This window comes from Amaranthus tricolor, chromosome 1, assembly GCF_026212465.1.
Source record: "Amaranthus tricolor cultivar Red isolate AtriRed21 chromosome 1, ASM2621246v1, whole genome shotgun sequence".
NCBI classification, from domain to species: domain Eukaryota; kingdom Viridiplantae; phylum Streptophyta; class Magnoliopsida; order Caryophyllales; family Amaranthaceae; genus Amaranthus; species Amaranthus tricolor.
In genome coordinates this window covers 10,638,760-10,655,291 of record NC_080047.1, presented here as the reverse complement: position 1 = coordinate 10,655,291, position 16,532 = coordinate 10,638,760, and the positions used below count along the sequence as shown (strand labels likewise).

General features: G+C 28.6%; 1 protein-coding gene across 1 annotated transcript; it reads left to right on the top strand.

Moving 5' to 3' along the window:
* Positions 1–597: 597 nt before the first annotated feature.
* LOC130826168 (uncharacterized) lies at positions 598–2,145 on the top strand. Its single transcript, XM_057691770.1, has one exon. It carries the CDS (start codon positions 598–600, stop codon positions 2,143–2,145), a length of 1,548 nt encoding a protein of 515 aa, XP_057547753.1.
* Positions 2,146–16,532: the final 14,387 nt, after the last annotated feature.

The following is a 16,532-nucleotide window of genomic DNA, read 5'->3' as shown; positions in this document are numbered from 1 at the left end:
GTATATATATATATATATATATATATATATATATATATATATATATATATATATATATATATATATATATATATATATATATATATATATATATATATATATATATATATATATATATATATATATATATATATACTTCCTCTGTTCTTTTTTACATGCTACATTAGCATTTGCACATAAATTAAGGATTCTGATGACCTAGTTTATAGGTTACTGTTGATCAGTAAAAGTATAATATTTTATTGTTGTTCTTTTTAAAAGAAAAAGGAAAAATAGTTTAGATTAGATGAATAATTTCAGATTTAAGTAGGATTTCTGTTTCATTTCCCCCTAAAAAATATTTTCCCACCCAAATATTAGAATTCCCTCCAATATTACAAATTATCAGCAAAAGTAAAAATTTTTACACAAAAGTCAGCATTAACACATTTCATCTGTCTATAAATAGATCAAATTCTTTATAAAATTTCAACACTTCTTCATTTCAATTTCTTCATCTGCTGTCCTCCCCTTTTAAAAAGTTCATAAGAATTTGGATCCAAACCTATTTCTTTCATCAACTCTACAAAACCAACAACAAGCAATCAAAAACAACAAATGGCTGATGTTCAAATTCAAGAAGAGGAATTTATTAATCCTGATATTGAGGTATTTATTTCTTTCTTTGAAAACCTTAATATAGATTGTGAATATGACATTTATAATGAGTACACAAGTGAGAATTATGGAAACATCGATGTCAGTTTGAGTTTGGAGGAACCCATAAGCCATGGTCAAACATTAACACAGGAAGAAACATTAAGACAGCAACCAGTAGGTAGTAAGAGGGAACTACCAGTTCAGACCAGAAAGTTAATTGTACAACAGTTAACTAGTTTGTCTACAGAATCAGATAGACGTTTGCCACGCGGTACAATTAAAACAATTGCAATGCAACATAACACATCTAGATGGACAATATCAAGGCTGTGGGAATCAGCCAAAACATCAATGCAAAATGGCATTTTAATTGATGTTAATAGTAGAAAAAGGGGAAGAGTTGGTAGGAAACCAAAAGTTTTTGACATGAATTTGCTGAATGCTGTTCCGATTGAAAAGAGGACCACAATTAGAGCAATGGCCTCTGCATTAGGCATTGGTCATTCACAAGTTTATAGAATGATGAAATCCGGTATTATTAGAGCACATACGAATTCTATTAAACCAAAACTTTCTCATGACCACAAAATGAGAAGAGTCAACTTCATTTTATCCCAAATAATACCACTCACTGTTGACAACATACCAAAATTCTCACTTATGTATAATGTTGTGCACATAGATGAAAAATGGTTCTACATGAGTAGGGCAACACAAAGGTATTACTTATTTCCTTGGGAAGAGGAGGAACCATATAGATGTGTGCAAAATAAAAATTTCATAGGCAAAGTGATGTTTATAGCAGCTATTGCAAGACCTCACATTAATGCTACAGGTGAAGTGTTGTGGGATGGGAAAATAGGAATTTTTCCGTTTACAGAAACTCATTATGCAGTGAGGAGGTCAGAAAACAGACCAGCGGGTACAGCAACATTACGAGGAATAACAAGAGTTACACGCAACATTCTACGAGACAAACTAATCACTGAAGTGCTACCAGCTATAAGATCAAAATGGCCAGCAAATGGGGTGAAAGATATATGGATTCAACAAGATAACGCCAAGCCACATATTTTAATAAATGATCATGCATTCAATGAAGAAGCAAAGAAAGACGGATTTAACATAAGACTTGTTTGTCAACCAGCCTCTAGTCCAGATATGAACATCTTGGACTTGGGATTGTTTAGTGCTTTGCAATCAATTCAATTCAATTCATTCCCCAAAGACCTCAATGATCTGATAAAGGCAGTCAATGATGCATATGACACTTTTGAACCAAAGCTTTTAAACCACACTTGGATACAGTATCAACTGTGCATGATAGAGGTACTAAAAGCTAAAGGCGGTAATAACTATAAGAATCCACACATTGGAAAACAAAGACTGGACAGGCTGGGTATGCTGCCCAAGCAATTAGAAATTCCACAAGAACTAATTGATGCCGCACGACAATTTTTATCTCATGGTATAATTAATCTCAATGATCTTCCGCAAGATGATTGAAATTAATTATCAATATGTAGACATTTTGTAAAGGAAACAGTATGTATGACAACATTTTGTAAGTATACAATTATGCATACCTCTCCATTTAGTCATTGAGGTAGTTATGTCACAAAAAAAAACTAAGCAAGTTAAACATCATTCATCATTCCAATTTTCACTTGTGTACGTTTATTTAACTCTCAGATTTAACGATTAACATCATTTGAAATTGTGCAAATGTAGGTATCTCAGCCTCATCTTAGTGCTTGAACCGGCAATAAGACAAAACACATTAACCATGTGTTAATATCTACTGCTCATGATTTAACTCTAAGGTGGCAATGAAACACACTACTATCTACACATTTCATCAAGCAAATAACAATCATCATTGAGACATTAACAAAAAAAACATTTTCAATAAATATAAACATCATGAATAATAATTAAATAAGTTAGAATGCTCATGAGTTAAGACCACGAATTGTCGTCTTGCGTGGCCTCTTTTGCTTAGGTTGCACCTTATCGATTAATGCATAATCCTCCTCATCTGGTAAACCGTAGTACCAAGGTGGGGGTTCTTGATCAGGATCTTCAACACAATTTAATTCCCAACATTTCAAATAATAATGATCATACCACGAACCAAAGATATTATCGTATTTTTTACATTCTCTTTGGGATTCAGTTAATGAGTCGCATGCTTTTTCCTTTGTGTCCATCTCCTTAATAATCTTATGTAGCAACAAAAACATAACAGAGGAAGTACACATAATAAAAATCTTATCATTAGTAATAGACATTAAAAAAAAACAGGTTAGATCAAAGTGTAAAAAAATCAGAATAAGAACATGGATGAGAATCATTAATCAAAACAGATCTCATCAACTACTAGAACAAAAGTTTAAATCATCAACTAAGAACATGGATGAGAATCTAAAAAAAAACAGAGAAGATCAAAGTTTAAAAATATCAAAAATAACAGAATCAAATTCAGAATCAAATTAAAGTAAACATGAGAAAACAAAAAAAAGAGATCAGATCCAACACTAAATAAATCGAAATAAGAACAAGATCATACAACATCATATTTCAAACCAGATCTGGTTAGATCTGGTGAAGGACTAAAACCAGATCTTGATTTTGGGATTAAAAACAGCTCAAAAACATAATCAAAAAAATAACAAAATCAATATCATAAACGTATTCAAATAAACATTAAATAAAAAAAATAAGAGCAGATCAAAGTTTAAAAATATCCAAAAATGAACATGCAAGAGAATCATTAATCAAAACAGATCTCATCGACTGCTACAACCACATCATCGTTTTCGTAATTTAAAACAAACCAAAACCATAATCAAAAAAATAACAGAATCAAAATCATAATCAAATTAAAATAAACATGAGAAAACAAAAAAAGAGATCAGATCCAACATTAAATAAATCGAAATAAGAACAACATGCAACAATATCATAAACAAAATCAATATCATAAACGTATTAAAATAAACATTAAATAAAAAAAAATAATAAGAGCAGATCAAAGTTTTAAGAAAATCAAAATACGAAGAACATGCAAGAGAATCATGATTTTAGGATCAAAGCATACCAGATGACGATTAAAGCAAAGTTTATAAAAAATATACCAGAAGAACTAGAGAAATTTCGGAAAACCCAGATGTAAAGCTTTAACCAAATACAAAACCAAAGATCACAAATAAAACCAGATCTAATCCATCCTTTCGTCAGAAATAGTGAAAGAAAACCAAATAAATGAAATCAGAAACGGCAAAGAAATGAAAGGAACCAAAGATGTTTAGGGTTAGAAGTTTCCAGAGAGAATGAGAGAGATGGAGAGGGGGAAACGGCAAAGGAAGAGAAATGGGATTAGGGTTAGGAAAGGTACCGATCCATTTATATAAATGAGTAATCAATGGTCAGATCTGGGCAAACAAAATCCAACGGTTCAGATTCATCTCACCATTAATATAAGTAGTTGGAAAGGTTGGTTTAAATGGGAGAAATAATTAATTGAGATAGTGTATTTAAATAGAGGAAATAATTAATTGGGATGGTGGGTTATGGGAGATTAGTTGAGTTTTTAATGAGAATAATAAATATGGAGGGAAAATTAATTTTAATTGGAAATAAATAAAGATTAAATAATGGTAGGTAAAAAAGTTAGAGAGGTATAGAGTAGGATAAAAGTAGGGGTAGGTAGAATTTTAAATGATTGTTTTATTACCAAAAATAGAAATGTAGCAAGTAATATGAAATTGCCAAAAATAGAATATGTAGCAAGTATTATGGAACGGAGAAAGTATATGTTTTAGTGCATCCTAGATCTAATCATATACTATATTCTATCACTCTAATCACTCACTCATTCATTATTTAAATAGTATTATTTTTGAAATAGCAATTAATTTGTTGGCATAGTGATGAGTTTGGTGCGTCGGCGTATAGTGACGAGTGACCAAAATAAACATCAAATCCATGCAACTTGAATGATCCCCAGCCGCAGCCCGCAGGTAGAATAAAGGAAAGGTAAATTGTTAATAATAAATTAATTTATGCTTGAAAATAAATTTATGTATTATTTGTTTTTAAATAAATTTATCTATTAGGTGTATTTGCTTAAAATATATCTGACATATTGTTTATAATAATTTTCAAATATTCTTTATAAGTCAAGAATTAGAAATAAACTATAATTGAGTTTATTTTCAGCAATATATCAAATGGGTGGGTTTATTTAATAATAAACATTAGATGAGTTTATTCTTAGCGGATCGATTAAAGATTAGTTTATTTTTGAATTTTCCCATAAAGTAAATAATAATTTGGAGTTTGACCACTTATTTATATGTCTACACTTTTTTTTCGATGTGAGAATTGAGATGTACACTCAATAATCCTTCCTCAGACCAAGAATCAGCTCGCAGTGTTGCTCTATTTTATATGTATTTTATCGGTTGAACCTTTTCTCTTGATACCAATTGTTATGCCCATCAGCTAGGGGCTGAGCAAAGATTTTGAATGCCTTATTTATTTTTACGATGTCTTTTTAAAATGGGGTCTTCATTATATTAAAAGTTAAAATATTTTCAACTTTAAGAAAAATAATTCAAGACAAAATATATTATAACATTATATTACTTCAAATATAAAAAATTTACAAACAAATTACTTAAAAAATATTGGTCCGAACAGAATCTAAATAATACCATTTATATTTTAAGTCACTTATTTCCGCCACCAACCGTAAATGATCAACTAATTATGATATTTTCCGCTTTGCCATGCCCGCATAGATTAGTTTTTGATCACCTTCTTAATGATCTCACACCAATTTAGTATTAGATTAGCTATTTATTCTTCCTATCTATCTTATTTTGCGGAATTTTTTATTTTAGTTTGGCTCACTGATTTGCACCCTTTTTTTTAGTAATAGCCCCATTATTTTTCTTTTAATCTCATTCACAAATAAAAGAAACAAAAAAAGTATTTATTAACGCTTTTTTATGTGAGACTTGAGATATACACTCAATAAATTATTAATATTAATAAAATACAATGAAATATATATAGATCTGCATAACTAAATTACATTTTTTTAAAAATAGTAATTATTCTCTAACAAATACAAAATTTGATTCTCTACTAATTTTTAACCTATATTAACCGAAGAAAAGTGTCCATATGTCACCATTAGAATGTGATGTTGTGGTCATCATAGGAGACGACTACAACACAATAACACCATCTTTACATCTTAGAGAATCTAATTGGGCCATTGGAAATTATTATATTTTTAATTTTACTCAAATGATATCATCACCAACCTTTTTTTAATTAAATAATTGAGCACTCCATATGTCTATTTGAGTGACATTTTTGGACACTAGCTTCATTATTTTAAACAATTATTATTATTATTATTTAATTACTATAGATTATCAAGTTAGGAGATTTGTTACTTATATCTACTTTTTTCATGGGTTAATCAAAGGTTTAATCCAAGATGAAAAAAAAATCACATCTAATGATCAATCGAGGTTATGCTAACATAAATTTTTGTAACTTAATTAAACTAACCAAATAAATGAATAAAATAACAATACTATAAGCTAGTGATTTAGGTATTTGTTTTACTATTTGGATATGTTAGTATATATGGCAAAACTTATATATTTAATCTTTAAACCATCTTTTTTATTTTAGTTTTTATTTGACCACTTAATTTTTAGATAATTATTTTTTTTCTCATTTTGTAAAATTGTACTTACATTGGTTGAAGTATTTTTTTTAAAAAAAATTATGTGATTATGAATGAGGAGAAATAAAGGGGAAATAATAAAAAAAAAAAAGTAAAATTTAAACGCTAGACTATAAATTGAAGTTGAAGCCTATGAAAGATGCATTTGACCATCTTACTAAGAAGAAAAGGCTTTGTTCTTCTAAATATTACGAAGCTATTGAACATATAGCACTACAAATAAGCGTTAAAATAGCGATAACAATTTTGTAAGAATTGTTATTTAAATTGAATATTGGTACAGGTCACAAGTCACATGAGTTTGCCCCGAGCATATTGGTACCAAATGTTAAAAAAATTAGAAAATAATGTAAAATAAAAGTTATTTGCAGTGGATGGATGATAGGTGGAATCATTCTAAATAATGTGTTTTGATTTATATATAAGTAGTGTATATACCCGCACAATGCACGGATTATAAGTGTATAGACCAAAATATTTAACTTAATTAGTAATTTAAGTATATATTATCGTTAAAAATAATCTAATTTTGGATAAAATGTTATAATAGAAATACACTATTAATAGCAATGGATTGTGATAAATTCTGAAGTAAGATTAAAATGTCACTATTCTTGAGGAGATAAAAAGTAAGAAAAAAAAGTGTAAATAAAATTGATTTATATGGGAAATGAATTATTTTAGTAAAATTCACTTTATGATCAAAGATACTACTAAAATTAATATTAATTTAAACTTACAAGAAAAGTTTCATTGACATCAATAAATAATTTTAAGAATTAATAAATAAATTTTAAATTTTTGTAGTTTTAAGAGAAATTTTGGTTAATAAAAAGATCTTTACTTATTATATTTTCTAAGTTGAGATATTAAACAACTACTACACATAAAAAAGTAATTACAAAAATGACATCTATGAATTAATTATAAATTCAATCCCAAATCAAAAAAAATTATAAAAGATGAGAAGTATAAATTCAATCCTAAATCACATAAAATTATAAATGATGAGAAAAAATTCTAAAAAAAAGGCTAGAAAATGAAAAAAATTAGTACTATATATTAATTACGAGAAAGATATTCAATTATAAAAGATTCTCTTACTACCTCACAAAGTCAATTTTAAATTAAGCTTGCAAGGGAATTTTTTTAAGAGAACAAGTTTATTCTATATTTATAAATTAATTGACATTCATTAAAGCACCTCAACATAAGTAGTTAATAAATATTTGTCAAATCATCATTTAATAAGAGACTGCAATTGAAAATTTACAAATTCTTTTAGTATATTATATGATATAATAGAATTGTAACATCCTTTTCATTAAACTTAAAAATAATAAAATTATTTCTTTTTCATGACATGATGCAACTTTGCAAGAATTGCTATTTAAAATATGTAAGCCATGTGATTGATGAAAATCACCATTTTTAAAAACCGACTTTTGTCCTAAACTTTGACAGGTGTCAAATTTACTGGCCTTAATTATATGGCCTTTTATGCTGTTAACAGACCTATAATTAAAGTATAATATGATTCTTCCTCGTGATAGAAAAGGTTACGACACTATTCTCCAATTTGTTTTTTCTTTCCATTTGCTTTATACCTAGTTTTTAAAGTAATTTTTAAACTTTGATATGTCTAAATATAATTTTATATATAAACTTTTTGAAAAAATATATAATAAATATTTATTTTATTTTATATATTTCTCTTTCGTTAAAGTAAATTTAAAAAATCATAGTAGTACATACTAATAAAGATGTGGAAGATGACAAATGTCATCTTTTAAAAGTCTTGACAAACAGAATTATTTTAGTTGTTGATAGTTTATTATATGATAATATTTACCTAATTTAGAATATTATGTTTTTTGTTTAAGATTGGAGCTAAATTAGGTAAAATAGTTATGATAGTTGTTATAACAATTTAATTTACCTAACTTCAAATTTAATATGTTCAATTGAATGAAAAAAGTTTGTATTCAGTAAATACATACTATAATAAAGATGTTGAAAAACGACAAATGTCATCTTTTAAGAGTTTTGACAAATAAAACTATTTTAGTGGTTGATAGTTGATTACATGACAATATTTAGCTAATTTAAAATCCGATTGTTTTTAAGATTGGAGCTAAATTAGGTAAAGTATTTATATGGTGACTTTGTTATAACAACTCTGTTTACTTAACTTAAAATTTGATAGATTCAATTGAATGAAAAAAGTTTCTATGCGGTAAATATTTTTAAAAAACGTCGAAGTCATGTATTCGATAAACTAAATAACGATAATATATATACTTGCATCATGCTTTATTTGAAATTATACTAGTATCTATACTAGTATATAATATTGTTTTCTCGTTGTCTCCAATCAATTTTGTCCCTAGTTAGTCATGTCCTCGGAGAGGTTTACCATGCTCAGGTCATTCCTAATTTCCTACTCTCACTTCTCTTTCCAGCAATTATGATGTTTTCGACCCTTTCTAATCGATGCGTCAGTGGTCTTTCTTTTTACATATGCTTATATCATTTCAATTTGCTTCTATACATCTTTGCGGAAATGGATGCAATACCTAACCTATCTCTCAAAACTTAGTTACTAATCTTATCCATCCTATGTATTGTCAGCACATCAATCTTAATATTCGCATTTCTGCTACTTCTATTTATACATCTTTTAAATTGGTCAATATTTCGTTTCATACCCAAAGTAAAGACAAACTGTAATTTGGTAAATTCACCTTTTAGTAGTTGGGAATCTCCCATACACATAGAAAACCCAGTGGAATGCTCTCCTTTTAAGATCAAGGCAGAAGAATGCGAGAATTATTAAAACAGCCAGTATTCTGAGAGACCGTCTCTTTGAGAGACATCTTTCAAGCCTAGTCCATTAAAATTTAATGTTTATTTATTGTATTTTTAATGCCTACTCATAATATACTTAATGTCCACTGAAAAAGTACTTAAAAATGCCTACTTATAATATTTTTAATGCCTACCAAGAAACTTAGCCTATTAGCCTACTTAACATATCCTTAATGCCTACTTATAACATCTTTAATATCTATTTACAATATACTTAATGCCCACCGAGTAAGTACTTAAGTACTTACAATATTCTAAATGTCTACTTACAATACTCTTAATGCCTATCGAGAAACTTACTTTATTTTTTCCTTTTGAGGCCAGCCCAATCAAAGATGGTCTCTCACAAGAATTTGTGTTATTAAAAATAAAATCTTTTAGATAATGAATACATTATTTTATTGAATATTAAATTTGATGGAAGAATAGTGAAGATCATAAACATTAAAGAAATAGTAAAAGAAAGTTAGTAGAAAAAATATGAACCACAACTATTAAAATTTTTTTTATATAAAATTACTAGGAAATATGTGAGGACCATAAGTAATACTCATATAAAAATGTTAAAATGATGTTAGTGAAAAATTTGTGAGGACCATAAATATTATTAAAATGTTAAAATAAAAATTAATAAGATTAACTTTATCCAAAATTTATGATATAAATAGAAAGATTCTTTATAGTAAAAACAAATAGAACAATCGTAAATAAGAACAACTTTAAGAGGAAAGACTAATAGAAATAGAGAAAGTCTTAATAAATAACGATTATTTGTGAAGATAACAAATCACCCTTATGTAGTAGGATTTGATAGGGTGATATTTTTGTTATTTTAATTTACTTTTAATTATGTTTATTCCATTATTATAATTTTTGTCTTTTAATTGTTATTTGTTACAAATCATTGATTATAAATTATTGAATAGAAATATGTATTACTTTTATTAATTTAATTATCCATATTTCTAGGATACTTCAACTTTTTTGGATGTGATTGGACATTTTTGTTATCTTACTCAAGTCAAACAAAACCCTAACTGCTATGTCCTCAGGATGGGACCTTTTGACACAAGCTATGCTATATTCTTGGATTAGTTAAAAAAAACAGTTTTATTTTGACAATAAAACATAAAAGTAAAGAATGTACTATTAGAGCATTTTGTTCATGAACCACAAAAAATACAAAGAAAGAAAGAATTGTGTTGATTAAATAAAAAAAAAATTAAAATGTATGGATGTGATTAAAAAAAAGTGATGGGCCATCACCCAAAAAATAAAAACGATGCAAATTAAGTGGAACGAACCAAAATAAAAAAATACTACAAATTTAATGGGATGGAGGGAATAATAAATAGGTCATTTCTGTTGAAAGTTAGTTCTAATTTTTAATGTTAATCGACTTAAAAAATTATCTTTTGGGACAATCTCCGACGATCAAGTCAATAAATACACAAGGAGAGTACCTGATTTACTCAACACCAAGTGCAACGTGACCTTTGTCGTCTTGGATAAGTAATTAGGGTTTTTGTTTATGGTGTATGGTTTTTTGCGAGCAAATGCTTGAATAAATGCAAGTAAGAGTAAATGCTAAATTTTTCAATGACGAAGGGTTAATAGTATCAATTTAGTTGAATGATAAAATATACGACAACTCTTATTAAATGGAGAGTTCTTATATAATTATAACAAGCTTTCATTTGGGAGCACTTGAAATCCTATAATGATAAAAAAAAAAAAAAAAAAAAAAATTAAGTCTTTCATGACCTTGGTGAAAACCATAATCGAGAACAACAATTCTTCACCTAAAATACGGTACCTCAGCTCCAGACGAACACTCAGACACATAATACAATTTAAATTCAAAATAATATCCCATTTTGTAGAGAAAGAAAGGGAAGAAAAAATTGTTTGTATTAGGAGATGGTTTAATGACTAAAGATAATTCTAAATAACAACTACTTTGTCTATTTCCCCTAGCTATCTCATTTAGGTTTGGCATACATATCATCATCTCATTGCATTAATTGAAACCTTAATATTTCTAATTTAACCTAATTAAAAATTATAAAAAGAAAATATTAATAATTATAATTTGCATTGAGGTGAATTAAATAAGATTTATTTAACAATACTATATTTAAATTTATAGATTAAGAATAAAATATAAATTAAAATAACTGATTAGGGTAGAAACGTTAAAATGGTGAATTAAACGGAAATTAACAAAAATTTAACAGAAAATACTACGACAGTTTAATGAGACATACACTAAATGCTACCATGTGAAAATATCTTACAAAAGTCTACCACTAATGTTTCATGAAAATTCGATATCACCATATGAAATTTCCAAACAAATAAACAAATGAGTTACTCAAGCCGAAAGGGATGGACTAGTTAATTGGGAGTTTGACCTATAAAATTGGTCTTCTATCTATAGGAGTACTATGATAATATTGGAATTAATTAATATTTGACCTATAAAATATTTGGTGATTTTTGATTCAAAAATTAATATTTGACTTTGTTTTTGTCAAAGCGAACTTCAACTATGTTTTTAAAGTTGACTTTAAAATAGGATACAAAATCTTCAACAAAACAATTTATTGTACGGGAAAAATCTATGGGTAAGCATAAACATCAAACAATATACCTGCAATTTGCACGCCCCTCTTTTCTTTTCCTTGTTTTCTTTAGGCACATGCAAATTGATCGAAAATATTTATTACTTTGACTTATTCTTTAAAATTACTTTTTTTTTATTTAATTACAATTAAATCTTAAATAAGTTTGTACGGTTAATTTAAATTTACTCTAATGAAAAATATACATACAAATTAAAATTATGATATATATTATCATTCAATTAAAACTGTTATTTACTCTCTATCATTAAATCTTAAATAAGTTTATATTGGTAAATAAAAATTCACACTAATGTCAAATTATATTAGTTTTTTAATTTATATGTATTTTCATTAGAGTGAATAATGATTTTGCAAATGTTTATATTTTATACTATATCCGCTCTAGCCTATGCGTCCTAATTTTAGTTGATATAGTTTGTTAATTATTTTTAATTTTAATTTCACACTTATTTTACAGTTATAACATAGTTAGGTGGAATTTAAATGATTTTCTTAAAAGTAAAGATTATAAATATTAAATTTTACAATTATTAATTGCGTTGAGTTAGAGATATTAAAATTTAAATAAATATATTGATATGTGCGTAAAACTAAAGGTTGGGACTGAACGAACGAAGGAGTATTGTTAAAGATACTAATAATTAAACTTATTCATAAATTTGACACTAATGTCAAATTAGAACGAAGTGTAATATGTTTAGACGATAGAATACATAAACAAGGAGTATTATATTAGCATCTCCATCCATCTTAGTTTGTCAAACTCATATTACACCCTTTAATTTTTTGTTATGGTCTCATTTTCTTTTTTAAAATTTATTCACAAATTTATTATCTCTCTCCTTCTTAATCACCCATCTCTATCATTCACTTGTTTTTGTTTTATTTTTTAACTCAATTAATCTTTCCTGTTGAAATAGGTTATTCCACATCGATAAATTAAAGATGGTGTATATACTTTATAAGTTTTTAAAATCTTTTCCATTGCTATATGATTTTGAGATATTATATATCTCGTTGACTTATTAAATATGTGCACCTCATATCTCTATGCTAGCATTAACAATATGTCTAGCCTAATTTTACATTTCCATTAAATTTTATCTAAAATATGTTAAATGCATTCAAATACGTAGAAGGGGGTAATTATGTGTCAGCCGACTGAAAGTTGACATTGAAGGAGACAAATTTAGAGCAATACGAGTACGACCATATAGTCATCTGACTAAGTGCGCACTATGAAGACAGAACAGTTATTTGGTATACGTACGTTGAATCAATTTCGTTGAACCTGGGTAATCTAGTTGTTTTTGTTGACTATCATGAATCCATGTCTTTGATCTATCTTATACTTACTCCGTTATGAAATGTTTGTTATATTATGATTATTGATATTATTTGTTATTTAAATTTATTTTATATATATTATAATTAATGTGTAAAATTATAATCAAGTGAAATTTTGTTTTCATCGTTTAATTGCATATATTTTTCATGATATTAACTTTTTATAATTTTTAGTTTTGCATAGTTTAATATATAAATGATCAAAATAACACATTAAATTGCGTAAAAAGTCAAATATAACAAGTGTAATAGAATGGAGGAATTAGCCTACACAATTTAAATAACGAAGACAATAAGCAACTCAAAACTTACTTACAAGTCTAAAAGATGTTTAAAAAATTAAGTGTTTTAATATCCATATTTTACATTGTCAATAATTACATCCAAAATAACAATTTAAATATCAAACAAGTAAAAGTGAGTATTTTAAATAGAGAAAATTCTAACAAACTACCTATTCTATACATGATTTTGCAAAAAACTACTTTTTCTAATTTTTTTTGCAAAAAACTACCTTATGTAATGTTTTTGTTTGCAAAAGACTACCTCTTAACGGATAGGTAAGTTTGACCGTTCAAATAAACGGTTGACTCTCACGTGTGACGCACGTGACCATGAATATATGTACCATCTTCATTGCTGCTTTTCAATTCAGAAACGTTGTTCAATCCTGCTCTTCAAAAACCTTATCTTTTCTCTTCTTCTTCGAAAAAACCGGGTGTCAAAGCTCTTCAATTCGCTCCCTTCTTCCTTAAGACATCTTCCAGCTGAAGCATCTAACATTTAGAGGTATGTAGCACCACTCAATTAAGGATCTTTTCTTCGTTGTTGAATTTTTTTTTTTGTCTGTAATTTCGCTCCTTTCTTTCAATGGCTGCTGTAATTTTCGTTATTAATTTCTTGTTTTTATGTTGTAATTTGTTAATTGATTATTGTTGTTTGAGAATAATGTATAATGGTTCCTTAAATTAGATAAATCAGTAACATGAAGAAATTGAAAATCTGGAAAAAAGCAAGTACTTCGAAAATGCAGCATTCTGAGTTGGCAAATGAGTTGGTCAATGTTAGGACAGATGAGGTGGAGCTTGAAAGAAATGATGTGGCACATGAGGTTGTGTATGACCTGGAAAGAGCAAATATAGTTGTTGATGTTGGGGAAATGGGACCACCAAACACATATACGGGTTATAAAGAATGTGTAAGTGCTAACCCTAGATCTAAAACAAATAACACAGCTGCTATTTCAACCCTAAACCTTACACCAATTGAGAGAGGTTTAACCCTACAACAACAACTTTCTGAATCTGAGGTTAGCAGTGATGATGATTACAGTTGCGGTGATGAGGATGAATATGAGCATGATTCAGATTTGTTTGCAGAAAATGTAGTTTATGGTCTCGATGATGTGTTTATAGGTGATGATGAAATTAGATTGTTAGTAGATAAGGAGGTTGATGAGGAAAACAATAGAGACATATACGTTAATGATGATGAATTGGAGCTTGATGATGTTGATTTGGGTGCATTGAATGTTGATGAGGAAGGTATAGCAAGCTATCCTACATTCAATCCTGAGGTTGATTTTAAGGGTAAGATCATTTTGTCTTTAGGCCTTAAGTTTCCTTCTACAGATGTCTTTAGAAAAGCGTTAAGGTACCATGCTATTGAATGTGGTTACAATTATTATTACCTGCATAATGGTAGAAATAGGATAACTGTGTATTGCTACAATAGATGCGATTGTGTTAAATCGAAAGGTAGAATTGTGAACTGTGTTTGTGGGAACGATAAGAAGTGTTGTTTTAAGGTTCATGCTGTGAAGTTGAAAGATGAGGAGACACTTCAAATAAGGAGTTATTTTCCCGAGCACACTTGTGGTCACCAGCACCAAAATAACAAAGTCACTGCTTTGTATTTAGCTGAGAAATATATACAGGATTGGAGGGAAAATCCAAATTGGGAATTAAAGGCATTTAAGAAACGGGTAAACAGGGAGTTAGGTTGTGAAGTGAAATACACTAAGTGCTACATGGCTAAAATAATTGCAAAGAAAATGTTAGTTGGTGATGCTAGTGAAGAGTATAGCAGGGTGTGGGATTATGCGGAAGCAATAAGGAGGTATAACCCTGGAAGCACTGCAATCATCAAATGCATCGGAATAGAGACACCTCCACCCTTGTTTCAAAGGATGTATATATGTTTGCCAGCATGTAAGGAAGGTTTTGTTGCTGGCTGTAGGCCTATTATATGTGTTGATGGGGCGCATTTGAAGGGACAATTTCCTGGGGTTTTGCTTACCGCTGTAGGTAAGGATGGGAACAATAACATCTTCCCTGTTGCATGGGCTGTCGTCGAAACAAAAAACGTAGAAACTTGGACTTGGTTTCTAAATCTCCTTGTAGAAGACCTAAAGTCGGTTAGTTCATCAAGTAGTTTGGTGCAAGCAGGATGTGAAGATTTTACCTTCATGAGCGATAGGCAAAAGGTATGAACGTAATTACTTGATTTCTATGGTTTGAGGGAATTGGTTTCTAAATACTAATGTGTTCACAATGTAGGGTTTGATTGAAGCTTTAAACGCAGTGATTCCTAAAGCCGAAATTAGGTTCTGCTGTAGGCATATATGGGCTAACTTTAAGATTAAGTTCCCTGGAGAGTTGTACAAGCATCACTTTTGGAAAGCAGCAAGAGCTTACAACAAGGTATGGATGTGTCATAATTTACCTTTTACAGTTTTATTTTAATGTCGAACTAAGTAGTAATAATTTACCTTTTACAGTTTGATTTTGATAGAGAAATGAATGAAATAAAGAATATTTCTGTTCAAGCATATGAATATCTAGCTGCTATTCCTGCTAAACACTGGTCTAGGCATGCTTTTCCTATTAGGAGTAAGTCTGGGATGTTGTTAAATAATTGTTGTGAGTCATTCAATAATGTGTTAGTAGAAGCTAGGGGGAAGCCCATTATTTCTCTTATGGAGTGGATTAGGAGATATGTGATGCAAAGGAGTGCAGCCAAAAGAGAAGGGTTGGGTAGCTTTAAAGGTGTGTTGATGCCAGCTATCTCCAAAATGATTGAAAAAAATTCAAAGGAAATATATGGTTTGAGGGTAATCCCAGTGGATGTGTCTGAGTTTGAGGTGGATGATGATGAAAAAAGTTACGTTGTGAACTTGACCAATAAGACATGCCTTTGTGGAAGTTGGAATCTTCTTGGGATCCCTTGCAAACATGCCATGGCTTGTATTTGTATTAGAA

What these genes read in the sequence shown, in the direction of transcription:
- LOC130826168 (XM_057691770.1), top strand. Translation starts at nt 598, where the DNA reads ATGGCTGATGTTCAAATTCAAGAAGAGGAATTTATTAATCCTGATATT.